The 27380-nt window shown below is 40.2% G+C and overlaps 1 protein-coding gene across 1 annotated transcript in view; it reads right to left on the reverse strand.

The window, feature by feature from the left end:
* Positions 1–232: 232 nt before the first annotated feature.
* Positions 233–27380, reverse strand: part of LOC124805574 (myrosinase 1-like) — a 40571-nt gene continuing 13423 nt past the window's right edge. Inside the window, exons 6-9 of the mRNA XM_047266140.1 lie at positions 21633–21751; positions 4785–4919; positions 4590–4696; positions 233–359 (exon numbers count right to left, since the gene is read on the reverse strand). Coding sequence (XP_047122096.1) covers positions 233–359; positions 4590–4696; positions 4785–4919; positions 21633–21751 — 488 coding nt within the window. The remainder of the gene's footprint in view (positions 360–4589; positions 4697–4784; positions 4920–21632; positions 21752–27380) is intronic.

A 27380-nucleotide genomic window follows, 5' to 3' on the forward strand; every position in this document is an offset into this window, starting at 1 on the left:
TTCACATTCTTTATCCATTCACTCCTGTAACTTCTGAAGAGGAACAAGAGATCAAAGTACAAAGTTTATTTTTGGAAATTTGTTTACACAGGAGGAATGTTGACCTATTTACATTCAATAGTTGCTGACAATACATCTGTTTCGTCATTTAACTGCACTGTGTTTTTAACTGGTTTAATAAAACACTGCGTTGACATACTAATTAAGCCTCGTGTGGTGAGCGCGGAACCTCCTACTCTTTGTACTGGCTGGGCAGCTGCTTGGTGCGGAAGACTTCTGCCATATAGCCAACCGATTCCTTGGGTGTCCTCGTCCTGTTTGGACTGCTAGTATCCACCGCGTACAGCCGGAACGTAATCCTGCATAGAGAAATATAAAAGTGTCTATTCACTAAAATGTCACGATGTGGCGATGCATATGTCAAAGTATGGGACAATCACTTATGTGGGATGAGAAAGTGACTAAATTACCTTCAGAGTATCAATTGCTACAGCTGGCTATGTTGTATTGAATAAGACATTAACTACGAATCTTGTTCCGTTCAGTCTCATACTCGGGTTTGCGTTTCAGTATTCCAAACATTCACACACTAAGTAGGACTGGCTCTCAATCAATTTTAGTTTTGTTTTCGTTTTCAAATATCTCACCTCGCTTGTTGACGACATCAAATCCCACATTACCACGCAAGGTCGATAGCGAAATATTTCTGAAACTGAGGACTTAGTTGCGTGACTTGTAGGTTAAGCTTACACTATTGATTCTAACTACTGATGTTACCGCAAACATTTAATGCGACAGGGATACTTCGATAGTTCTACAGCCTAGACGCCCCTTCCCATGATGTGGTAAGTTTTTAATGAAGTGAGACTGTAACTCACAAAGAAATGAGCTACTGGATGAAATTGTTTAGCAGCACAGATCAAAGTGGTTATAACCGTGTTCGGGTGCGCTACCATATACAAATCCGCAGGTAACAAGATATACTTTTCCTTCACAATCAACACGAAATAAAACAAAGGAATGAAAAGGGAAACTGTTTGTGCGGAAACCAACATCAAGAATACACGCTCGCAACAAAAAAGATATCAGAGACGCCATTTATACCAAGGAATTCTGATTTCAATGAAATTCTGTTTGTGTTAAGAGGGTACCTATTCTGTAATAACATAATTCAAGGTCAACTTGATCTGCAGTGTAGTATCCTCTACACAACGTTCCAGAGTAGCAGTATTGCGTTCATATGGATAAACTGGAATGATGTTCCACCATAATCGGTATTAATCTTTACCACCAACATAAGAACATTAAAAATTGTCAAATGTTTGTAATGAATATGATATATCATTTGAACAACAACGAATTCATGATCTACGTTAAATCACGGTCGTACACTTCTAGAATACTGGGTAGAAGGAGGACGTCCGAAACAGTAACAACAAACAAAAAGATGTGTGTACTATGTTACTACAAGATTGGCGGTTAACATCATGAAATATCCCACGCTACGGGTGTACACAAGTACGGTATGTTTTAAACGAATAGTTAACTGTAGGGTGCTGCTTGCAAATGGCAAATTGTGAATATTCTGATAAAAAGGCGACTCTCCTGGATTTTGTTTGTTACATGTGTCATTCTGAAGTCGTTTCCCCTTGAAATATAATGTCTGTGATAATTTGCACCTCTGACACTCCTTAATTCAGGTAGCGAACCGTCGATAAAGCGCTCCGCTGGATGTTACAGCCTCTGATGGATGTAAAACAGCTATAATCACTTAGCTGCTGCACATACCGTCATACCTACTAATCAGGCAGTTGTATCGAGAAATATTTTCCCCATAGTATAGTGGCCTGCTTCAGCAACTGAAGAAAACTAAACTCATTGACCCAGAAGCGAGGTACTGACGTAGATTGTTGGGTCTAATAAAACGACGACTGTCATGGTAATAACCTCTTAGCTTAAGTGCAAGAAACAAGTAAGAAATGTTTATATTCCTCTAACATGTCTCCAGAAACTGGGACATTTAGTTATGCGAAAACAATGTTCTTTTGTACACTGTGGATCTGGGTTGGTGTGTATCGATAACTATGAGTGTTTTTGGTGAGGTGAAAGGTAGTGTTGTAGCACATGATAAGAGTATTAGCATGACATGGTCCAACGCTTGTCTGGAAGCACTGCTCTGCTCATACACGTTATTGTTTTCTAATTTTAAATTTTACAAGTCAAATCCCATATGTGTAATATAACCCCTGCGTTAAGATGCACTTTCCTTTGTCGAACGAGCATATAAGAAAGTGAAAAAGAAAGTTCGAACCCCAAGGGAACAGAAAATTCAGTTCCTGAGCCCGGTTATTTGTTGGTGAACAGTAAGAGCGGTAGAGACGACACTATCAGCTCGCAGAATTAGGAGATTACAACTGATGAAAAGACAGTAGATGACATGAATGCTGTTCATGGATCAGCGAAGACAGATCTTGTACTACAGATGGCGCAATGAAGACATGGAGCATCCTGACAACACGAATAGAATCTACTTTCATCAAAAGGAATCTGTCGTAGTGAAATGTAGACGCAGAATGCACGAAAAGAGACCAGAAACGCACGGGTTTGGAGGAAGTGATACTTAAACGGCACGAGTATTAGAAAGTAAGAAGTAATGTTATTCAGTGGATATACAATGTCCCGCCTTCAGTAGTCTGTGTGTAGGTTGAAGGTAAATCGCACATATATGAAATGAAAAAAAGGAGGATAAGCATTTAACTTTAGTTGATGACGGAGAAAAAGCTCCGACTGTGGAAGTTTCGGAACGAAACACCTTGTCCTTCTAAACGAAACTATGTTGGTACTCGTCTTAAACAGCTTATGGGGCTACTGGAAACCTAAATGTGATGGTTCGACGGAGATTGGAACTGATTCTCTCAAGAATGCGAACTGAGTGTTGTAGTAACTCTGCCACTTCGTTCGGTAGTAGGCCTGTGGAAAATGGTAACCCGGAGAAGGAACACTTAAACGCGGCAAAAGAATAGTAGTCAATTAAGTAATTGCCGGAGGTGAGGGTAAAAAAAAAAAAAAAAAAAAAAAGATGGCCAAGATCTGACTGCCCACTGAACGCCGGAACATTGTGACCACTGCCCACTACCAGCATAAAGCGAGAAAGAAAGAAAAGGGGTAGTCGTTCTAGCAACGACACGTATTTGAAAATGAGGAGATTCATTGACATAATCTCCTTCGACAAGGGTCGTATTGTTGCGGTCCGGGGCCCCTGCGAAAGAGCAGCTGGCCGCCTGTTCGCGTGCTACTGCTGTGATCATCTGTAGAAAGTGGCTGAATGAGAGTGAAACCACGAGGTGGCGACATGGTATTCTACGACCATGCCTCCAGAGCGTAGAAAAAATTCTACTCTGTAAATGATGAAAGGAGATTCCAGTGCTTGTCCAAGCAGAAGTGTTTTTAAGCACACTCTTCAGCGCACTTTGTCGAACAACGGTCTCTGCATGTGACCTCAGTATGTTCCATGTTGAACATTTATCGTTATTTGCTACTCAAAACATCCAGCACGCTGCGTACGCAGGCCAGTGTGTGCGGTATTATCCTATGGGGGCTTTCATATACGCTGCCACGGACCCCGTGATGGCTGTGGACTACCTAAACATATTTGAGGACCGTCTGTATCTTCTGATGTCTGATGTCTTCCCTGAAGACGATGGCGTATTGCCGCAAGATAACTGTATGTGCCGCAAGGACAGAATCGTACTGTAGTCGTTTTAGAAGAGTGACAGTGAAGTTATCTTAATGTCCTGGACAACAAATTCGCCTCACGGGAACCCACTGGAATACATCTGGAACGCTATCGTCAGTCAACTCCGCGCCCGAAAACCACAGACCTGTAAGTTAAGGGAATTGCGTGTCGTGTGTGTGTAAACATCTGGCTCTACATAATTAAAGTAGCGGGATAGCTATTCATCTGGAAAAAAGTGCTAATAAAGTGTCTGAACAATTAGGTGTAATATGTGCGTCACAGTCTCTCACTTATCTAATTGGTTTCCACAAACGCTGCTAGAGAAATATGCTGCCGAGACCGATGTAAGATTGAATAAACGCCTTTCGGACAGGTTGCCCCATTGTCAAAATTAAAACAGTTATACCAGCAACGCTTCGGAATTGTCTGCAGTGGTCCTCTTCAGGGCGATTTAACTGGTTACCGGAGGAGGATAGCTGTATGGATTGTCGAAACGTCGGTTTTTAGTTGTTTTAACTCTTCTTAACACCGAAATTATTTTATTTATACTACTAGAGCTACTCTATTTACTTTGTAGAGACGTAAAAGTGAATGTACCAGCACATGGCACTTTACCAGAGTGTTGTAGAATAGTTATCACCCCTCTCCTTTTTCTCTCCTCTCTGCGTCATTAATTTTTTTCTCATCTTCTACAATCTAAGTGAAGCCTTTCAGATAATATGGTAGAACAATCATTTCGGCACTGCTTTGTACTAAGCTCACAGAATGGTGCAGTGCTTTATTGATTAGCACACATTATAATGTTTTATCCGTATTATTTCATTTGGCACGTAAAAATACCACTATTACTCACGTGAAACCCCTGTTCCATTCCACGTTGTCCATGAGACTCCACGCCGTATAGCCGATAACTGGAACACCATCAGTGTATATCGCCTCTAAGACGGCTCCGAGGTATTCCTACAAGTAACACGGAACATTGCTGGTAGTGAAATGAGTTCCGGAAGATAAAAAAGGTTACTATACTTGTGTGGAAATTACTACTTACAGTATAGTACTCGATGCGGTCAGTGTCGTTGCGTCCTCCGAGATTCAAGTGACCGTTCTCTGTTATAATGATCGGATGTCCTGGATATTGAGTGGCAACCCAGTTAAGTTGTTTCCGAAGTCCCCAAGCATGATGCTGAAAATTAAGATACTTGTTTTATAAGTTATTCTTATTTGCACCTGTTTATACAATGTGGATGCTCAGTTGTTTTAGTTCCATAATAGTTACAATGTGGTGGCCTTGTTGTTCACATCCTTTTCTTCTAACACTCGTTCGAGTAGAAAAACATCTAAATCGGTTCATAATTTAAAATGGAAGTAGTTTTTTGCAGGTTCTTAAAGGTAGTAATACAGTGTAAGAATTCCAACACCATTCTTCTCTCGGTACCTCCCATGTCTTTAGTGAACACTAATGTATGTGTGCAGCGATATTTCTCAGAAGAAAAAGTCAGCGTTAGTTCTATACTAAGATAAATTTGGGAGAAGAGCCACCACCATGCCGTAATGTCCACTGATAGGAACTTTACGTCACCACCTCTCTTCCTCTTAGTAACCAAATACTGGCTGAGAAAACTGCTTCTTCAAACAGGATTCGAACCGGTTACCTCTGATGTGAGCGCTACAACGCACGCGTGCGTTGGCAACCCCAGAAACTGAGTGGGTATCTCTACTTATCAATTCGACACTACTATCAGTCGTTCTGAATAACATGTTTTTTAAGTTTCACTCGTTTCCAGTGCCATTTCTTACCTTCCCGTGATGGAGCACATCCCGAATAATATTTCGTAGAAGATGTGTACAAAATGTAGACGTAATTGTTGACAGTCCTTAGGTATAAGCTTTAAAATAGAGTTGGCATTAAATTACATTTTGCTGTGTACAGATAATCTCTTCGTGCGGTGTATTTTATGTGTAGTGACAAATATTTTTATTGTAATGTTTATTTTCAAGTTCGTAATTTAGTGTATAACACATTTTCTTTTAGATTTTAGAGACATTTACGAGCCATTTAGCAAAGATAATTGATATTACACTGCAGACACTGAAGATATTAATAACAAGTAAAGAATATTAAAACGTACCTACACAAGTGCTTCGATGTAGTGTATAGCTTCTACTAATTCCTCAGTTATTTGTTTTTTAAACATTACACCGATTTCTAAACAGTTCTTTATATTGGCCAGCGTTACATTGTATTAAACATATATTATTAAAATGTATTTGAATAGATTATTGGCTGGAAGCTATTTACAGACACGGAATTTCAGGGATTTCTCAATTCGATCGATTTCAGAAAAAAACGTGAGAATTCTCATTAGTTCCAGAATATAGAGGGTACTTTATTTATACAAAGGCAGTACCACCGATGTTTTTTAAAGTATGTCAGCGGTTCTAATGGGGACCGCGGCCACGCATCGAAAGTGGAAGACAAAAACAAAACTGTCAGGGACATCAAATCTTTCAGTCGTCAGCGTCCATGATTACAGAATCAAATAGGAGTTTAAATGCCGTGACAGCGACTGGAATTGTACACCCCTAAGTACTTCGCCATAGGCCTGACGCGCGACGTTGCTTGGTTGCTAACGGTGTAAACACACAACACGCCACCATCCGCTCACTGGTAGTTTCTCTGACACAGCTGTTTACATGAACGACTCTCTTGAATTTCCTCATTTAATATCAAAACAAAAGAAGAAACACGAATGAAGGTTGAAGTTTTACGTCCTGATTTCAAGTTAAGTTAATTGGAGATGGAGCTTTGATCAGATTTATTACTACTGGAGGGGAAGGAAGCGGCCAAGGTCGTGTGATAGAAACATTCCAGAGCTTCCATGGGTGACCGCACCAAACGGATGACTGGATTCCTGACCCAGGAACTGAAACCAGGTCTCTTGAATGTGAGTTCAAGGCGTTAGCCATTACATCATCTTGGGTTTTGCAGAACTGATTTCGATATAGGCACTGCCATTTTATAGTTAAGTTGCTGCAAAATAAAGAGGGAGTTTAAAGAGAAGGGTGTTACCCGATATTAACAATAATTTTCGGAAGGTGAATGTGTATATTGCTTATGCGCTATTACAGCAGACATCAGACGGTTCTCCGTACCGTTCGCTTTCTTCTACGCTTTTATACAAAACTGCACACATGGAGCACAATTGCTGGTGTATTTTGTTTCGAGACGTTTATACAAAACAGCACAGAGAAAGCAAAAACGCCGATATGTTTAGTTTGTGGACGCGGATTTAATGAGCTTTGGAAACTTCTGAAATATAATGGGAAATGTTTAGATGACTGCAACGACTGAGGTTGTCTTGATTTGTTAATATTATATGCTCTGTTAATTTTCTCAAAAATATCTATCTCTGGCCGATAATCACTAACAATGGAGACAGAAACATCTTCAAAAACTGGGGCTCACTTGTACAATGAAAATTTAAGTCAATAGTTTGCCATTGTCTCAAAATACATCTAACAATGGCTCAGAATTTTTGTGACAATGTAAGGAAACTAACTGAAGAAGAGATATGTAAATATAGAACCCAAGATACCTCGGCGACGGCGAAAGCTTTGTCACGCCACGCCACAGTGTGTGCACAGTGCCATTTAAATTCCTACTTCCTACTTCCAACCACGTCAGTGGCATCAAGCTCAACCCACGGCACTGCTGAGTCACTTACATGTGTAAATCCACCTGTTATCGGTGACTGTGCGTTGTATCGTTGGGTTGTGTCTGCTGTTAGTTACTACTACCCCACGTCAATTCTTTTTTTTTTTTTTTTTTTTTTGGTCATCAGTCTAATCAGTCTACTGACTGGTTTGATGCGGCACACCACGAATTCCTTTCCTGTGCTAACCTTTTCATCTCAGAGTAGCACTTGCAACCTACGTCCTCAATTATTTGCTTGACGTATTCCAATCTCTGTCTTCCTCTACAGTTTTTGCCCTCTACAGTTCCCTCTAGTACCATGGAAGTCATTCCCTCATGTCTTAGCAGATGTCCAATCATCCTGTCCCTTCTCCTTATCAGTGTGTTCCACATATTCCTTTCCTCTCCGACTCTGCGTAGAACGTCCTCAATCCTTACCTTATCAGTCCGCCTAATTTTCAACATTCGTCTATAGCACCACATCTCAAATGCTTCGATTCTCTTCTGTTCCGGTTTTCCCACAGTCCATGTTTCACTACCATACAAAGCTGTACTCCAGACGTACATCCTCAGAAATTTCTTCCTCAAATTAATGCCGGTATTTGATATTAGTAGATTTCTCTTGGCCAGAAATGCATTTTTTGCCATAGCGAGTCTGCTTTTGATGTCCCCCTTGCTCCGTCCGTCATTGGTTATTTTACTGCCTAGGTATCACAATTCCTTAACTTCATTGACTTCGTGACCATCAATCCTGATGTTAAGTTTCTCGCTGTTCTCATTTCTACTACTTCTCATTACCTTCGTCTTTCTCCGATTTACTCTCAAACCATACTGTGTACTCATTAGACGGTTCATTACGTTCAGCAGATCATTTAATTCTTCTTCACTTTCACTCAGGATAGCAATGTCATCAGCGAATCGTATCATTGATATCCTTTCACCTTGTATTTTAATTCCACTCCTGAACCTTTCTTTTATGTCCATCATTGCTTCCTCGATGTACAGATTGAAGAATAGGGGCGAAAGGCTACTGCCATGTCTTACACCCTTCTTAATACGAGCACTTCGTTCTTGATCGTCCACTCTTATTATTCCCTCTTAGTTGTTGTACATATTGTATATGACCCGTCTCTCCCTATAACTTACCCCTACTTTTTTCAGAATCTCGAACAGCTTGCAGCATTTTAAATTGTCGAACGCTTTTTCCAGGTCGACAAATCCTATGAAAGTGTCTTGATTTTTCTTTAGCCTTGCTTCCATTATTAGCCGTAACGTCAGAATTGCCTCTCTCGTCCCTTTACTGTTCCTAAAGCCAAACTGATCGTCACCTAGTGCATTCTCAATTTTCTTTTCCATTCTTCTGTATATTATTCTTGTAAGCAGCTTCGATGCATGAGCTGTTAAGCTGATTGTGCGATAATTCTCTCACTTGTCAGCTCTTGCCGTCTTCGGAATTGTGTGGATGATGCTTTTCCGAAAGTCAGATGGTATGTCGCCAGACTCATATATTCTACACACCAACGTGAATAGTCGTTTTGTTGCCACTTCCCCCAATGATTTTATAAATTCTGATGGAATGTTATCTATCCCTTCTGCCTTATTTGATCGTAAGTCCTCCAAAGCTCTTTTAAATTCCGATTCTAATACTGGATCCCCTATCTCTTCTAAATCGACTCCGGTTTCTTCTTCTATCACATCAGACAAATCTTCACCCTTTAGAGGCTTTCAATGTATTCTTTCCACCTATCTGCTCTCTCCTCTGCATTTAACAGTGGAATTCCCGTTGCACTCTTAATGTTACCACCGTTGCTTTTAATGTCCCTAAAGGTTGTTTTGACTTTCCTGTATGCTGAGTCTGTCCTTCCGACAGTCATATCTTTTTCGATGTCTTCACATTTTTCCTGCAGCCATTTCGTCTTAGCTTCCCTGCACTTCCTATTTATTTCATTCCTCAGCGACTTGTATTTCCGTATTCCTGATTTTCCCGGAACATGTTTGTAGTTCCTTCTTTCATCAATCAACTGAAGTATTTCTTCCGTTATTCATGGTTTCTTCGGAGCTACCTTCTTTGTACCTATGATTTCCTTCTCAACTTCTGTGATGACCCTTTTTAGAGATGTCCATTCCTCTTCAACTGTACTGCCTACTGCGGTATTCCATATTGCTGTATCTATAGCGTTATACAAATGCTTAATTTCGGTCGGAAAGAAGCAGTGAAGTGAACTGCCACATCAGATTTTGTGAGAAGTGAAATTGTCAGTGTCCAGTTCAAGTAGCAGCGAAACACCAAAGAAGACTGAAACATATTTTCGTAAATGTAACTCCGATTTTTCAAAACTCTGCATTGTGAATTCTGGTACTGAGATAGAGCCTGGATCTCAGTGAACGATTCGTTTCGAAACGCTATGAAACGTACGTATCATACTATCAAAACTTGTTACGCATCTATCAACCAAACAGCCTGAAAGTGTAAGAAACTATCTCGATGTCTTTCAAGACATCATAAGAAATTTTTCTATCATTAAATCCACCGTTTAAAGGACTTCAAAGTGGAGTATACTAAGTACCTGAGTCTTTTATTACCTACCTCTCTTAATTTCAAATAAGGGGTAAGCTTCACACCGTGCGAGAAGAACTTAGTATTACTGCAGGAAAAGTTATAAGTATGCTTTGTTTGATGAAGAATGTACCCAAAGAAATAAATGAAATGCCTTTATTAGATACAACTGTGAAAAGAACTCATAATATCTCTGAAAATGGGAAAGAAGCCGTCACTTCCGCCTTGAAAGAAAGCGAATATTTTTCGCTGCTTTTTGACGAGAGATTAGGCTTTCCTGGTCAGGGTAATTTATTAAGTTTTGGTCGACATGAGTCGAATGGCAATGTTGAAGCAGAACAGTTGTTTCGTCTATCTTTTCCGACAAAAACAATTGGTGAAGGGCTTTTCAAATCTGTGGAAGAAAATTAAGTAGATTAGAAAGTATGTAGGTTCGACAACCGACGGGAGCGTGTGACGTAGCATTTAGACTAGCTTAATCGACAAAGTTAGCATTGAGAGGCTATTGTAGATAAACGTTTGGACGAATGTCTCGTAAAGATCTTGGCGATGCAGTAAAGATCGTCAACTTTATTTAACCAAATTTAGTGGCTGGCAAGACGTGGAGTGTTGTCAGGAGTTTATTTACCGGTGGAGATTGTGATGGAAATCATGCAAGTTCCTGGTAAGCGTTCGTGATCGATGAAAACTGGGTTAGGCGGATTGCATATCTGTCGGTGTCCTCGGCATTCTGGAGGGCAACGACTTTCATACGCATTTTGTGAAACACAAACTAGAAGCAATGATAGTGAAACTTCAGCGATGTGCTTAAAAAGTGGAACATGATTCCTTGGACGTATTTCCAGTCTTATATGATTTTCTGGGAACCAACGAAAAGAAAATTAATAAAACAACAGCTACAACCATAACAGATCAGCTCAAATCTTTGACATCCAGCCTCAAGAAATTTAAAATGATATGTTTTCATGAATCTTATGCAAATATTTTTAATAGGTCTGATTGTAAATACTAATTTCCCTTAAACAAAAACTTCATTGAAAACAGTTAATATCCCAAACACTACATTTTGTAAAACTAATACTAATTTACTTTAGTTACATGTCTTATACCATAATTACGTATTTTCTTCTGCATTTGTATGAATGTGAAACCCCTTAATTATACTTACTAGAGCAGTATTGAAGCCTTTTCATGTTTATTTTTTTAACTACTTCCCTAAAAATTAGGGCGGAATACAATGCATCAGAAATATCTTTTGAAGAATGTTACCTACAAAAAACTGAAAATGTCATCAAGTAAAGAAGACTCGTTAGTTAAAATATCACGTCACAAGACTGTAAAATCATTTTTGAAACAGCACTATTCGTCTTTTTCTGGACGGAAATAGTATGCAGTAATTGTCAAAATTGTGCTGAGACATTGACAGGCTTTTCACCAACCTGTTTATGTGAACAATTCTTTTCAGCTTTGTTTTTTAAAAAAAAAATTAGTACAAGAATCGACTGAATGTAGAAGGTGATTTGAGGCTAAAATTAACGGTAGTAATCCAGATACTGATTGTGAACAAACAATGTAAGAAATCCCATTGATTTGTTTTAACGTTGACAACTCGACTTTGAGTTTACATATAATAGTGACAGTTAACTGGAGACAACCAAAACCTTGCCTTTACAAAAGACAAATATTTTTTCATGCTTTTGGGGGGTGTACAGTATCTTTTAATAATTATGCCTACTGACATAGTGAATACGATTCATATACGAGATGTGACCGAAATACACATTGAGTAATTTTATTATACACGCAGTAATAAATTTACATGGAATTTTATGTAGTCTTTTTCAAAGTACTGTCGAATCAACGTTGAACTTGGAAGCATTCCTTGAAGACTTAGTTTGGAAGGGCGTTCAGCTGCTCTGTTGTCACCCTCTTAATGTCTGGGTCAGTGTCAGAACTGTTTCCTCTAAGCAAGGTCTTAATTTTTGGGAAGAGCAAGTAGTCGCATGGTGCTAAATGAGGTGAGTAAGGTGAATGTGGACAGACAGAAACACGTTTTCCGTCCAAGAACTCGGGAATCAAAAGCGAGATTTGGCATGGCACACTGTCGTGATAAAGAAGGAAGCTATTAGCCAATGAAACTTTCATATCAGCGCACACTCCGCTGCAGAGTGAAAATCTCATTCTATTAGCCAATGTTTCTGGTATTTTCCTTTATATATCGTTTCCCAGACTTACAGTACGCGTTTACAGTTGTACCCCGTGGAACGAACGCTCATATAGCTGTGCCCTCAATACGGAAAAAAATGAGTATGACTTTTCGATTTTAACTGCCATACCTTTTTAGAGTGAGAAGACACTACTTTTCCATTGGTAACTCTAAATTGTCGTCTCACGGTCATATTCGAGGACCCAAATTTAATATCCAGTTACAAAATTGGACAAGAAGTCCGAATCCGAATAAAGACGAACCTTCAAATCCGTGCAGACTGACACACGACTTCCCTGGTGTTCATCATTCAACAGTCTAGGAAGATAATTTGCACTCACTCACTTCACATATAAATTATCGGTTAAAATGCTTTTCACGGACCTGCATGAATTGCTATAATTTTCAGTAAGCTCTAGAATATTTATTCGCCTGTTGGAATGGACAAATTTTGCCACTTTTTCCATTGTCTTGTTGTTATGGTTAATGGACGTCCTGAATGTTGTTCGCTCGACTCTTTTCCGCTTTTAAATCGCTCATATCACTTGCAAACAATCTTCAGCTTTAGAGTATTTTCGTCGTACGCAAACGACAACGTTTCATGAGTGTCTTTGGCGCTGTTTTGCAATTTAATCATCAGGCATCGTTCAAAATCCAAGATGTGCAATGCACACCATAAGTATACCACGTTCTAACGTCTCTAGGCGCGGATTGACCACTCAGAATGTGTTCGACTTTGACGCTGCATGTCTCAACGGATCAGGGTTTCGGACAAATAACATCAAATGGTTGTAGCGTCAGTCAATTCTCGGTATTGTTTGACCACACCTTATTGTGTCAGTCGCTTGTATATTTGTATACTTGTATATTCGGTTACTGGCCCTCTAAGGTATCTTTTACGAAGTAGGTGGTCTGCAAAGCCAAAAAGTTTAGAAAATGTTGAACTATTTATTGACACCATTTGTACTTCTTTTGAATTTATAGTTCTACTTTAACAATCTATGTTATATGTGTGGCATCTTAATTTTTAATTGTGTATTCGTTAATTCTGAAATGGCTATAGATTGTTGCTTGTTCTGGGAAAATCATGAACTTCCATTGAAGCTCAGGGTTATTCATCTCTGAGTATGAGTCAGTGGTCAGTAAATTATTTTTGCAAGCTATACATGTTCATATCATATTTTGTGACTGTAATAAAAGTCCAGCCAAGACGTTGATTTCAATCGCAAAAGACGTTATTGGGTTACACAATTTGAATAGTTGCGACTATGGAAAAGGAGACTGGAAAACAAAGAAGACAACTTATAAATATATATTGAACCATTAAATTCAAGGATCACTTTCTTGTTAAGTTTGTCAGCTTGTGAAATGCATTTACTGTGCAATGGTAGAATGCACAGAACTAATTAGACCTGTTAGCTATCTTTGAGGCAATAATAATAATAATAATAATAATAATAATTACTATTATTATTATTATTATAAATTTTTCAGTAAATTATAAATAACTGCAGGCTTAAATTATTAGAGGGATTCACAAAATAGTAAAAATGTAGGAATAAATAAATTAAAGTTGATTCTGATCCTATGTCGCATACTATGCACTATTTATTAGAAACTGTTTGGAAAGCCATTGTAGATGAGAAACAGTTACGACAATCTGCCATCGACACTGAGTATACTTTCAACTGATAATGTAGATATTTTGATTAATGAGTACGAAATTACAATCACGGTTTTTAGCTTCAGGTATTAAGAAATGTTCCGTTCCAGTTTGTAACCTATGCCTTTCTATACTGAAGAGCTAAGGAAACTGGTAGACTTACATAACATCGTGGAGGGCCCCAGCGAGCACGCAGAAGTGCCGCAACACGACGTGGTATGGACTCGACTAATGCCTGAAGTAGTGCTGGAGGGAACTGACACCATGAATCCTGCACGTCTGTCCATGAGTCCATAAGAGTACGAGCGGGTCGAGATCTCTCCTCAACAGCACGTTGCAAGGCATCCCAGATTTACTCAATAATGTTTGTCTGGTGAGTTGCCAGCGTAAGTGTTTAAACTCAGAAGAGTGTTCCTCGAGCCACTCTGTAGTAATTCTGGACGTGTGGTGTCGCATTGTCCTCCTAGAATTGCGCAAGTCCGTCAGAATGCACAATGGACATGAATGGATGCATGTGGTCAGACAGGATTCTTACGTACGTGTCACCTGTCAGAGTCGTATCTAGACGTATCACGGGTCCCATATCATTTCAACGGCACACGCCCCACACCATCACAGACTTTTCACAAGCTTGGACAGTCCCCTGCTGACACACCCGGTCAATGGAATAATGAGGTTGTCGCCATATCCGTACACGTCCATCCGCTCGATACAATTTGAAACGAGACTCGTCCAACCAGGCGACATGAGTTCAGGAGTTCAGTCATCAACAGTCCAATGTCGTTGTTGACAGGCTTTGTGTCGTCCCGTCATGAAAGACACACAAGTGGGCCTTCGGCTCCGAAAGACCTTATTGATGACGTTTCGCTGAAGTGGTTCGCACGATGACACTTGTTGATGGCCCAGCCTTGATATCTGCAATAGTTTGCGAAAAGGTTGCACGTACATCACGTTGAACGATTCTTTTCGGTCGCTGCTGGTCCCGTTCTTGCAGAATCTTTTTCCCGTCTCATCTATGTCTGAGATATGATGTTTTACCGGATTCCTGATATTCAAGGTACACTTGTGAAATCGTCGTACGGGAAAATGCTCACTTAATCGCTGTCTCGGAGATGCTGTGTCGCTTGTGCGCCGGCTGTAACATCACGTTCAAACTCACTTAAATTCTGATAACCTGTCATTTTAGCAGAAATAATTGATCTAACTACTGCATCAGACACTTTTTGTCTTAGATAGGAGTTGCCGACCACAGCGCTGTATTCAGCCTGCTGAAATATCTCTGTATTTGAATATGCATGCATGTTACCGTTTCTTTGGCGCTGCAGTGTATGATGACCTGCAGTGTTTCAACCCAGAAGTCTAATCCCTTGGCTGGATGGAGCCATGAGTTATAGCACATGAGCTATCACCATTTTCTTGCCTTAGTAATCGCCAATCTGTGAACACTCGGATGTCGTCAAATGTCTTTTCACTAATACAATGCTACCCTTGTACAAGTAGTACTTTCAGCTTACCTCAGGAGCCGATGTAATTACGGCGGTGTCCCGCTTTTTGGAAGGGTTGTGGCCTGTGAGGCCTGGTGCACGAAAGTGGTGTTGTAGTGATTCATCCCAAAGAAGTCTGCCGTACCTGTAACAAGGATTATTTCCCCTGACTTCAACTAACTGATAAACCGTAATAAAACGGTAGCGTTACGAACAAATGTAGACGGTTTTGTTTGACGCACGCTCAAATAGAGATATGCTGCTATTATGTAGTGCCAATGCTATAAAAACTGAATACGAATAATGACTTACGTGAATGTGTATCATGAAGCACTTACATAAAGAAGTAACCAATGCCGATTTGAATCTTTCATTCAGCCCCTGATATCGACTCGGAGAGTGGAAATGGTAGTAACAACGCGCTAAAGGCTGCTGTGGAGTACAAGTCTTGTCTAGTTAACAGTTTTATCTTGTTATCACTAAATTACCTTACATTTAACCACTGAAATCATATAATAATAGTTTTGTATCATCAACAAATATTTCATTAGCAACTATTAGTCACCAGCAATAAGCAATGAATTAAAAGATGGACAGCGAATACTTACAGCCATTTGCATTTCGTATGTTTCTAAAAGATTATGTTGTTGTTGTTTTTGTCTTCCATCCTGAGTCTGGTTTGATGCAGCTCTCCATGCTACTCTATCCTGTGCACGCTTCTTCATCTCCCAGTTCTTACTGCAACCTACATCCTTCTGAATCTGCTTACTGCATTCTTCTCTTGGTCTCCCTCTACGATTTTCACCCACCACGTTGCCCTCCAATGGTAAATTTGTGATCCCTTGATGCCTCAGAACATTTCCTACCAACTGGTCCCTTCTTCTTGTCAAGTTGTGCCAGAAACTCCTCTTCACTCCAATTCTATTCAATGCCTCCTCATTAGATATGTGATCTACCCATCTAATCCTCAGCGTTCTTCTGTAGCACCACATTTCAAAAGCTTCTATTCTCTTCTTGTCCAAACTATTTATCCTCCATGTTTCACTTCCATACATGGCTACACTCGACACAAATACTTTCAGAAACGACTTCCTGACGCTTAAATCTATACTCGATGTTAACAAATTTCTCTTCTTCAGAAACGCTTTCCTTGTCATTGCCAGTCTACATTTTATATCCTCTCTACTTCGACCAACATCAGTTATTTTGCTCCCCAAATAGCAAAACTCCTTTACTACTTTAAGTGTCTCATTTCCTAATCTAATTCCCTCAGTATCACCCGACTTAATTCGACTACATTCCATTATCCTCGTTTTGCTTTTGTTCATGTTCATCTTATATCATCCTTTCAAGACACTGTCCATTCCGTTCAACTGCTCTTCCAAGTCCTTTGTAGTTTCTGACAGAATTACAATGTCATCGGCGAACCTCAACGTTTTTATTTCTTCTCCATGGACTTTAATACCTACTCCGAATTTTTCTTTTGTTTCCTTCACTGTTTGCTCAATATACAGATTGGGCTACAACCCTATCTCACTCCCTTCCCAAATGCTGCTTCCCTTTCATGCCCCTCGACTCTTATAACTGCCATCTGGTTTCTGTACAAATTGTAAATAGCCTTTCGCTCCCTGTATTTTACCCCTGCCACCCTCAGCATTTCAAAGAGAGTATTCCAGTCAACATTGTCAAAAGCTTTCTCTAAGTCCACAAATGCTAGATATGTAGGTTTGCCTTTCCTTAATTTATTTTCTAAGATAAGTCGTAGGGTCAGTATTGCCTCACGTGTTCCAACATTTCTGTGGAATCCAAACTGATCTTCCCCGACGTCGGCTTCTACCAGTCTTTCCAATCGTCTGTAAAGAATTCGCGTTAGTATTTTGCAGCTGTGTCTCATTAAACTGATCGGTAATTTTCACATCTGTCAACACCTGCTTTCTTTGGGATTGGAATTATTATATTCTTCTTGAAGTCTGTGGGTATTTCGCCTGTGTCATACATCTTGCTCACCAGTTGGCAGAGTTTTGTGAGGATTGGCTTTCCCAAGGCCGTCAGTAGTTCCAATGGAATGTTGTCTACTCCCGCGGCCTTGTTTCGACTCAGGTCTTTCAGTGCTCTGTCAAACTTTTCACGCAGTATCGTATCTCCCATTTCATCTTCATCTACATCCTCTTCCATTTCCATAATTTTGTCCTCAAGTACATCGCCCTTGTATAGACCCTCTACATACTCCTTCCACCTTTCTGCTTTCCCTTCTTTGCTTAGTACTGGGTTTCCATCAAAGCTCTTGATATTCATAGAAGTGGCTCTCTTTTCTCCAAAGGTCTCTTTGATTTTCCTGTAGGCAGTATCTATCTTACCCCTAGTGAGATAAGCCTCTACATCCTTACATTTGTCCTCTAGCCACCCCTGCGTAGCCATTTTGCACTTCCTGTCGATCTCATTTTTGAGACGTTTGTATTCCCTTTTGCCTGCTTCATTTACTGCGTTTTTATATTTTCTCCTTTCATCAATTAAATTCAATATTTCTTCTGTTACCCAAGGATTTCTACTAGCCCTCGTCATTTTACCTACTTGATCCTCTGCTGCCTTCACTATTTCATCCCTCAGAGCTACCCATTCTTCTTCTACTGTATTTCTTTCCCCCGTTCCTGTCAAATGTTCCCTTATGCTCTCCCTAAAACTCTGTACAACCTCAGGTTTAGTCAGATTATCCAGGTCCCATCTCCTTAACTTCCCACCTTTTTGCAGTTTCTTCAGTTTTAATCTACAGTTCATAACCAATAGATTATGGTCAGAGTCCACATCAGCCCCTGGAAATGTCTTACAATTTAAAACCTGGATCCTAGATCTCTGTTTTACCATTAAATAATCTATCTGAAACTTTCTAGCATGTCCAGGCTTCTTCCATGTATACAACCTTCTTTTATGATTCTTGAACCAAGTGTTAGCTATGATTAAGTCATGCTCTATGCAAAATTCTACAAGACGGCTTCCTCTTTCATTTCTCTTCCCCAATCCATATTCACCCACTATGTTTCCTTCTCTCCCTTTTGCTACTCTCGAATTACAGTCACCCATGACTAGTAAATTTTCGTCTCCTTTCACTACCTGAACAATTTCTTTTATCTTATCATATATTTCATCAATTTTTTCATCATCTGCAGAGCTAGTCGGCATATAAACTTGTACTACTGTAGTAAGTGTGGGCTTCTTGTCTATCTTGGCCACAATAATGCGTTCACTATGCTGTTGGTACTAGCTTACCTGCACTCCTATTTTTAATTCATTATTAAACCTACTCCTGCATTACCCCTATTTGATTTTGTATTTATAACCCTGTATTCACCTGACCAAAAGTCTTGTTCCTCCTGCCACCGAACTTCAATAATTCCCACTATATCTAACTTCAACCTACCCATTTCCCTTTTTAAATTTTCTAACCTACCTGCCCGATTAAGGGATCTGACATTCCACACTCCGATCCGTAGAACGCCAGTTTTCTTTCTCCTGATAACGACGTCCTCTTGAGTAGTCCCCGCCCGGAGATCCGAATGGGGGACTATTTTACCTCCGGAATATTTTACCCGAGAGGACGCCATCATCATTTAACCATACAGTAAACCTGCATTATATGATCCACATATTGAAAACCATCAGCTTCCTGTGTTACAGGATACGCTTGGTAAACACCATGCATAAAATGGTACAGAACATATCTATTGCAAGAAACAGTTGCTATGTGTTACAAAAAGATAGAATATTGTGCCGTGCATAATAGATCTGTAGGTGTTCAGCGTTTTCGGGAATATTTTTGAATCATATCACTATAGTTTCTTGAGAGACACTGCTGTTACTTGTGAATCTACGCCGCCAACTAACATCGCTCGTAAGGATTACGGATGCGCGCAGAGAGTCGCTTTCCCCTCGCTCTATTTGCGAGTGAGACAGGAGGAGAAATGACAAGTAGTGGTACGGGGTACCCTCCGCCATGCACCGTACGGTGAGTCACGGAGTGTCTGTGTAGATGTAGACGTAGAAGGTATCCATAAAGTAGCGTTCTACTACTGCATTGGTTAACCTTTGTGAAGGCCTTCCACTATGTTCGAATGCACTAATTTTGGAATTATTTTCCGTTCTTCGTTATGAAAGATGGAAAACTGTTGTGGTGATGTGAGCAAACAAATGGAGTAACCTTGTTTTGTGCAAATCTATTCGATTTCAAATTGTTACCATTTGTCGGAAACAAGCACTCTTAGTACCACCTCCACAAAATTCCACTGTCGCTACTCACATGCTAATGCGAGTGCCACATATGTTACTGGAACCCTGCAGCCCCCTCAAAACTTCGGGTTACATAATGTGCTTTGAAAATTTTTTGTTGAGGGTGCTCCCTTGATGATTATGATGCATACCTACATGGATTGTGCATAAGGGGATATGGAACGAAGTTCAAGTGTGGTATGTTAGACGAAAAAATCTACGGGGGGAGGGGGGTGGTATGTTTCGCAGACATTCAATGTACTCACGAGTGACTACACAGGTTCAATGTAAATCATTCTCAACAGTTATGCAATGTTCTAGTGTGATGATTTTTAGCGGATGGTACCTGAGTGCTGCGATTATAGGGTATATCGTCTCTAGAAAAATAAGTTCCATCTGAGGTAAGTACAAAGGCGACAAAGAGAGAATCACTCTTACACAGCTGCATAGTTCATCGACGCTACAGGACGAGAAGATCGAAGCCCCGAGTAGAAAAACATGATGCTTTCTGTAATTGATAGGGATGAAGCTGCTGCTCTCACATTATTTGTTACAGAGAGCGTTATTCCCGGGAAACGAGTCATTTATAGTGTTGACTCCGTATGCCCTAATTCTCTAAAACATTTACTGTTTCCTTAGAGACGAGAATCCTTACAGGTTCTCTTCGTCTTACACTCTTGGTTGCGTAGGCAGACATAACACGGAATGGTTCAAATGATGTGGTGTAATATTTTTGTCACACTCAGGGGGTGGTCATAAAGCTGTAATATTCATCTCGAAAATAATTAAGTTGCGACAATAGTTTCTAGTGTGTTTACAGGTATTGGTCTGTACACCAGGTACACACTGTAATCACCGCAACACAGTACAGTAGCGCGCCGACGCAGAAGGCAAAACGAAATTTGGCAGCTCACTGATAGAGCGGAGCGTAGTGCGATAATCCATTTTCCGAATTTGAAGGAAAACAATATTGGAACAGTCTGTGCCGAGTTGAATGAATTTTATAGCAATTATTCAACAGCATAGAGTAAAGAGAAACATTAAATGTATCTTGCATTTGTACTTGAAGTAACATGTATTCTTTTTTTCTATAAGTACCGAGATATCAGAGACCTTCTGAAACATACGCTCGTTAGTATTTGTGTATCTATTAGAAACTAAAGTGAAAGGATTTGTGTATATTAATCTTATGCTCGCAGAACGTCAGTGATTGTCAGTTATTTCGAAACTACTTGCTTTGCTATCACATTCACAATTTCCTTATAACCCAAGCCCAGTTTTATCATTTACTGCTTCTTCAGACAGCCTATCCTTATAATAACCTCATGAAGTTAATAGTACATTTAAGAATTTTATATTTCGTAAACGACCGGAAATCTCAGAAGGCAGCTGACATAGAAGCCCACTTTCAGTACAGCGAGTGGTTAAACAAGCTAGAGTCCCTCCCCCTCCCTCCACCAGCATGAAGCTCACTGCAATTAAAGTGAAATAAATTAGACATGTATTGTAGGAGATGTGGTCAACATTCCAATAAGAATGACGGTGTCGGCAGTAGCGTCCAAAACTATGGTTGACAGATTGATGGATCACACAGGAAGAAGTTTCAAAAATCTGTCTCTTGAGCCTTACTTGACATTCCATAAGCAGTCAAGAATGCTTCCTTACATACAGCGTCACAATGTGAAACAAACTGAACCAAATGGTGTTTAAATGGAAGTTTTCACGGTAAACCGGTTTTTATTTCTTTCAAATGTGTGATTTAGCAAGATCACTTTTCCGTTCAATATGTCGGCAACGAAACTTGTTGATGATTACAAAGAATTTCTGGTGGGACGCAACGTCCATTGTCTATCACTTTCACGTAGCGATATGACTCACTAACAAAATATCGCTAGAGTTAACGGATCTAAGATGGAAAAACATTTGAGAATAACTATATACATTGCAATCATGTGGGACAGAAGTAGAAATCGTTGTGTCCCCACTGGTTGAACTCAAATGGTCTTCTACTGCTGTTCATTTGGTTGCTCACCCCTAATGTACTCGATCTCTTCCTGTGTGAAGGTTGGTAGCCTTGATCGGGGCCGTCCCTCAGCTTCACTGTTGGCATCCACTTACTGCCGAACCACAGCTGGATAATCCCCATCCTGACTGTAAATAGGATGACCGAACATTACAGAATTACACGTCAGTTTTCTCACAATCATCAATGTCCTACATACACACCTTTTAAGTCAAGTGAATACTATCTGTAACAACCTCTAACAAACTAACACTACACTTAAAAGTTATAGGAGATCCAACTGGTTGACGACAGAGCTACAGTACCCACCACAAACTGTCGTGCTCTTTCAGCTGCCTCTGCATCCTCTGTCGAGTTAGTCTCTGGTTCAGGCCAATCCATATTAAGCGTAATTCCCACGCTACCTGCGAACTATGCCAAAGCAACCACATGCGTATAAATTAGATTATGTTACATAGATCAGTGTCTGAAGTCATTAAATTGGTGCACATAATAATACTGATGGACAAGAAACTATAATTTCAGCTTATCCAAAGTTCTCCGACATAAAACAGACATTGATTCACATTTTTATTTTGTGTACTTTTTCACGTAGTTACCAAAACTTTTATTTCGTTATATGAAATTATTATGCTGCAAGTACAAACAAAGTGCTGTAATAAATAATATACTAATAGTTTTATTTCTATATGTGTAAACCCAGTTGAAATGGCTTATTCACCTTGATCTCGTGATTTAGAAGAGCAAATCGAGCTACCATCGATATTCATGCCCATCACTAAGTAGTTCTGAAGGTCGTTTTAAAAATATAACCTCCAATCCTAAGGTACGTAATGCGTTCAGTTTTATTTACAACATTTAGTTCACAAAAACATATATTATACAACTTCAGGCCCGAAAGTGTAAGCAACGAGTTTTAATGCACATAAGCAACAGTTAACTAGCTGTAGACTGCTAAAAATTCTGCTAAATTATTTATACTGCCATTCACGTCTTTAAAAACGAAAGTTGCGTCATGTGCAGAAGACGAAAAAGTAGTAATGTCTTATATATGATCATTTGTTACTGCTGTGTATTAAGGAAAATAAAAGACTTAGAACTTGAACCTGTGGCATCCAAGAGCTTACAAAATTGCGATGAGATTCAAACCTATTCCACATGTCTACCAAAGACAGGTCTCTGCTTCACAGTTGCTAGATAACTAACGAACTACTGGCGAACGTTTTTCCTGATTCTAAAATAATCTAAGTTTTGGCTCATCAGAATTCCTCTCCTGTACGAGACTCCTCATCTCAGAGTAGCACTTGTAACCTATGTCCTCTATTATTTGCTGGTGTATTCCAATCATTGCGTTCCTCTACCGTTTTTATCCTCTACAGCTCCCTCTAGTACACTGGGACTTATTCCCTGATGTCTTGACGGAGTCGTACCATCCCCTGTTCATTCTTCTTACCATTGATTTACATGTCTTCTTTTCCTCGCCATTTCTGCAGAAAGCCTCCTCATTCCTTGCCTTTTAAGTCCAATGAATTTTCGTTATTCTTCCGTAGCACCACATCTCAAATGCTTTGATACCCTTCTGTTCCAATTTTCACCCAGTCCATGGTTCAGTACCATACAACGCTGAGCTCCAAACGTTCAATGTCAGAAATGTCTTCCCGAAATTAAAGTCCATCATTTCAACAGGCATCTCTTGGCCATGAATGCCGTTTTTGAAAATGCTAGTCAGGTTTTGATGTCCTCCATGCTCCATCCGTCATTAGTTATTTTGCTGCATAGGTAGCAGAATTCCTTAACGTCACCTACTTTGTGATCACCAGTCCTGATGTTAAATTTTTTGCTGTTCTCATTTCTGCTACTTCTCTTTGCATTCGTCTTTTCTCGATCTACTTTCAATCCATATTCAGTATTCATAAGACTGTTCATTCCATGCGGTACGCGCAGCAAGTCACTGACACTGAGAATATCAATGTCATCAATAAATCTTAACATTAATATCTTTTCGGCATTGTGTCTTCAATGTAGAGATCGAACAGCAGGAAAGAAGGACTACAGCCCTGTCTTACATCATTTTTAATCTGGAAAAATCGTTCTTAATCTTTAACTCTTATTGTTCACTCTTTGCTCTTTCACATACCGTATGTCAGCCTTCTATCCCTATAGCTTACCCTTATTTCTCTCAGAATATCGATCATTTTATACCATTTGACATTTTCAAACACTTTCTCCAGGTCGACAAATCCGAAATAGAACATGAATATTGTTAAACCAAATAAGACTCCTAGTGGACTCTGCTTATCGTGTAACTCCGCAAGTGTCTCTAACAGAAAAAATGGTCCTATTCCTTCGCGAACACAATTAGCATTAATGGGATAAATTATATGCACTAAGATAGCCCTGTAAAGCTTTTACATAAAACTGTTGAAGATAAAACTTGAAACTTCCTGGCAGATTAAAACTATGTGCCGCACCGAGACTCGAGCTCGGAACCTTTGCCATTCAGGGGGAAGTGCTATACCGTCTGAGCTACCCAAGCACAACTGACGTCCCGCCCTCACAGCTTTACGCCCCCCAGTACCTCGTCTTCTAACTCTTAAACTTCACAGAAACTCTCCTGCGAACCTTTCAGAATTAGCACTCCTGGAAGAAATGATATTGCGGAGACATAGCTTAGCCTGGGGGCAGTTTCCGGAACGAAATTTTCGCTCTGCAGCGGAGCATGTAACTGTTTCTTCCACTCGAGGACATGTACATGTGACTGAGCACTCTAAAGTACAGTGCGCAGGTGTTCACAAGTCTACTTGTCACTTAATTACATATTAGCAAAATGGTTCAAATGGCTCTGAGCACAATGGGACTTAACATCTATGGTCATCAGTCCCCTAGAACTTAGAACTACTTGAACCTAACTAACCTAAGGACGTCACACAACACCCAGTCATGACGAGGCAGAGAAAATCCCTGACCCCGCTGGGAATCGAACCCGGGAACTCGGGCGCGGGAAGCGAGAACGCTACCACACACATACTAGCAGATAACAACGCTGCATATGGTGAAAAAAACTTGCGAAGTAAAGAGATAGAGGAAGGAAGAACACTTCAAGTGAACTCTTGAAAAATTTCTAGTGAATGCATGTTGTTCTCAATGGGGAATATACCCAATGGTCTCGTAGCTATTCATGAAGAAAGATACTGCTCGACAATATGACTTGTTTTTCGATTTTAGCTTCCTACGTTTTCCCTGTGTCCATACACTGCGAAAACTCTTGCCATCTTGCGCCAATTACAATATCTTCTTGCTGATTATTTCATATTTTGCCGATACCTACGTTTACTACAATAAAACACAGTTTACCCATCAGCTACTGAGTGAGAGGTAGCTTTTGTGTTAGAAAAACAACTTATCTGAGCCACGAGAAATGGAAGTGGTTGAAATAAGTGCCATATGGTGGAACTTGATAAAGGCTTACACCGTTGTAGTCAAGTATTCAAAGTGCAACACTTGGACATCAGCGCGCTTTACTACGGTTAGGTCGCGATTCACGATCTCCGAGATTGTGCACGCATTGACCATTTCAAACCTTAGTCTGTCAGAGGTACGACTTAAGTACCAGAATTCGGCGGCAATTAGAGTCAGATGTTAACTTCTGTGAGTACCACATTGTTGATAACATGGGTCGTCATAGTCTCTCACGAAATGGGGGTATAGGCGTGTAGACAACACAAAGTACAGTAACTTATTCGCGGATTGTTTTTTGGACCCCAACAGCCGATGAGTTATCATACTTCTTCGCTGGTTGACAGGTATCGGATAAGTAGTAGAATGGCCGCCAGTGGTTATCGTCTATGTGGACCCATGAGCCGCAAATTGTGGCCATAATTTTATGAGGAACAATCAACCATTCCACGGCAGTGGTTGCTACAGAAGGACTGATTTTTTAAAAATGAAATGACACTTTGCGAATGGAAATAAGGTTCCACCAATCCGATTTCTCAACCTCGAATACAAACTGTACATTGTCTCCAACGAAGTATCAGCTCACTTCCATTCTTCGAGTAGTGCGGGAGAGGAGAGCCATCAATTGTCAAATACTGAATGACATGCCACATAACTGTCAGTTGCTCGGAAGGTATCCAATGAGCATCCAGTGCTGGCTGCCTGCTGCATGTTATTTTAAGCTTAACCGAAGCAGAACTGATGTGCGTAGCAATGCCGTATCGACATATGAAACATATTACGTAAGGAATAGCTTTAGTTACAGTGAAGTAAGCCCACAATAGAAATGCAGTCAAGCAACATGTGTATGGCTTAGACCAGCGCCGACCAATCTCCTTGGTACGAAGGCCGCAGTTGAGCAATGATGTGTGAGGATGTTTCCCCTACACTTTCATTGTCTCGAGCAGTCCGCGCTAAAATGTATCGCCACCCTTGTCAGGAGAAAACGAAGTTAGGAAGATGGCTCTAATTCAGTCGGTAACATATCTTTAACCACTGTCATCATCTCTAGAATGACTCTTCCATCCATGTTTTGCGCTGCCCTGAGGATCCAAAACAATATCACCACCTGCTTAATAGCATGTTTGTAGGTCTATTTAATGCGTTACAGCAGATGTTTTAGTTTTCATCGTATCGACACGTCCTTCCAAATTTTCTAGAGATATGTGGCACCTAATGTCTACGCAACAGCGGCGGTTTGTGGGTGTGGATCTAGGACCAGATAACATCAGAGATGATTTTCATCAGGTTCGAATGAGGCTAATTTGCTGCCCAAGGGATCAATGTGAATTTACTCTCATCCTTCCTAAACAACTGTACCACGATACCAGTCTTGGAGATGAAAAAAAGTTTACATAGTCCACAACTTTAGTGTTGTCTTAGTTTAAGGGTATGTGTGCGATGTAAGCCCAGGGGAAAGTCCTCCATAGCCTATTGCTAGCCCGAGTGGCCTATGAGCATGTGGTGCCTGGATGACGGCATATTCAGGCACAAACCTAGACCACGTGTAGCAAGAAACGTTATTCTACCGATCAGGAGACACGTTGCGGTTACTGCAGGACCTACACGTAATCCTAATTGACCTTGTCGTTAGTTTAAGATGGGAATCCATCGGTGTCTTTTGATGCACAGACTAATTTTCAACAATGTACTCTAATCCTTGTGCCCTGACACACTCTTAATTGCATCAGCGTTGCACTCTGTCATAAGATCTACTGCATATGCCCGTCTATGGTAATATACGGAACTGTTAAGCGTCTGACGTCAACGTTCCGTAATGAAGCACGGACTTTGAAAACCTTGTCACCTACTTAGTGTTTCGACGACGTTCAGACATTGTTCGTGAAAACTGCGCAAAAATGTTTCAGAGATTCTTATTCCCATGAGACAGGCCATAACAAACAAATTCTTTCTCAAAGCCACTTGTCAGTAGACTTCTCCACTTTCAGGCAGTGACGACGCTTGACTGTTTCCCTGGTCATCGCTACCTCACTTACTAATCTGGTCAAAACAATCTGAAGATTAAAATAGGTGGTAATCACCTTTCACGTTTATGACAGCTTGAATTCTAATCTCTAGGGACACCTTCATTGAGGTATATGGATGACAGCTCATACTTCCTCAGGAGCTTAATTAGAGTATATAGTGATGTTGGATATTGGTTCTGAAGCGAATTCGATGTTCTCATAGCAAAGGTGATCCCTTGGGTTCAGGTGGAGACTTCAGACAACGCAGAACATTTCAGGAATGTTATTGTCCACA

This window comes from Schistocerca piceifrons, chromosome 7 (genome assembly GCF_021461385.2).
Source record: "Schistocerca piceifrons isolate TAMUIC-IGC-003096 chromosome 7, iqSchPice1.1, whole genome shotgun sequence".
Lineage (NCBI taxonomy): Eukaryota > Metazoa > Arthropoda > Insecta > Orthoptera > Acrididae > Schistocerca > Schistocerca piceifrons.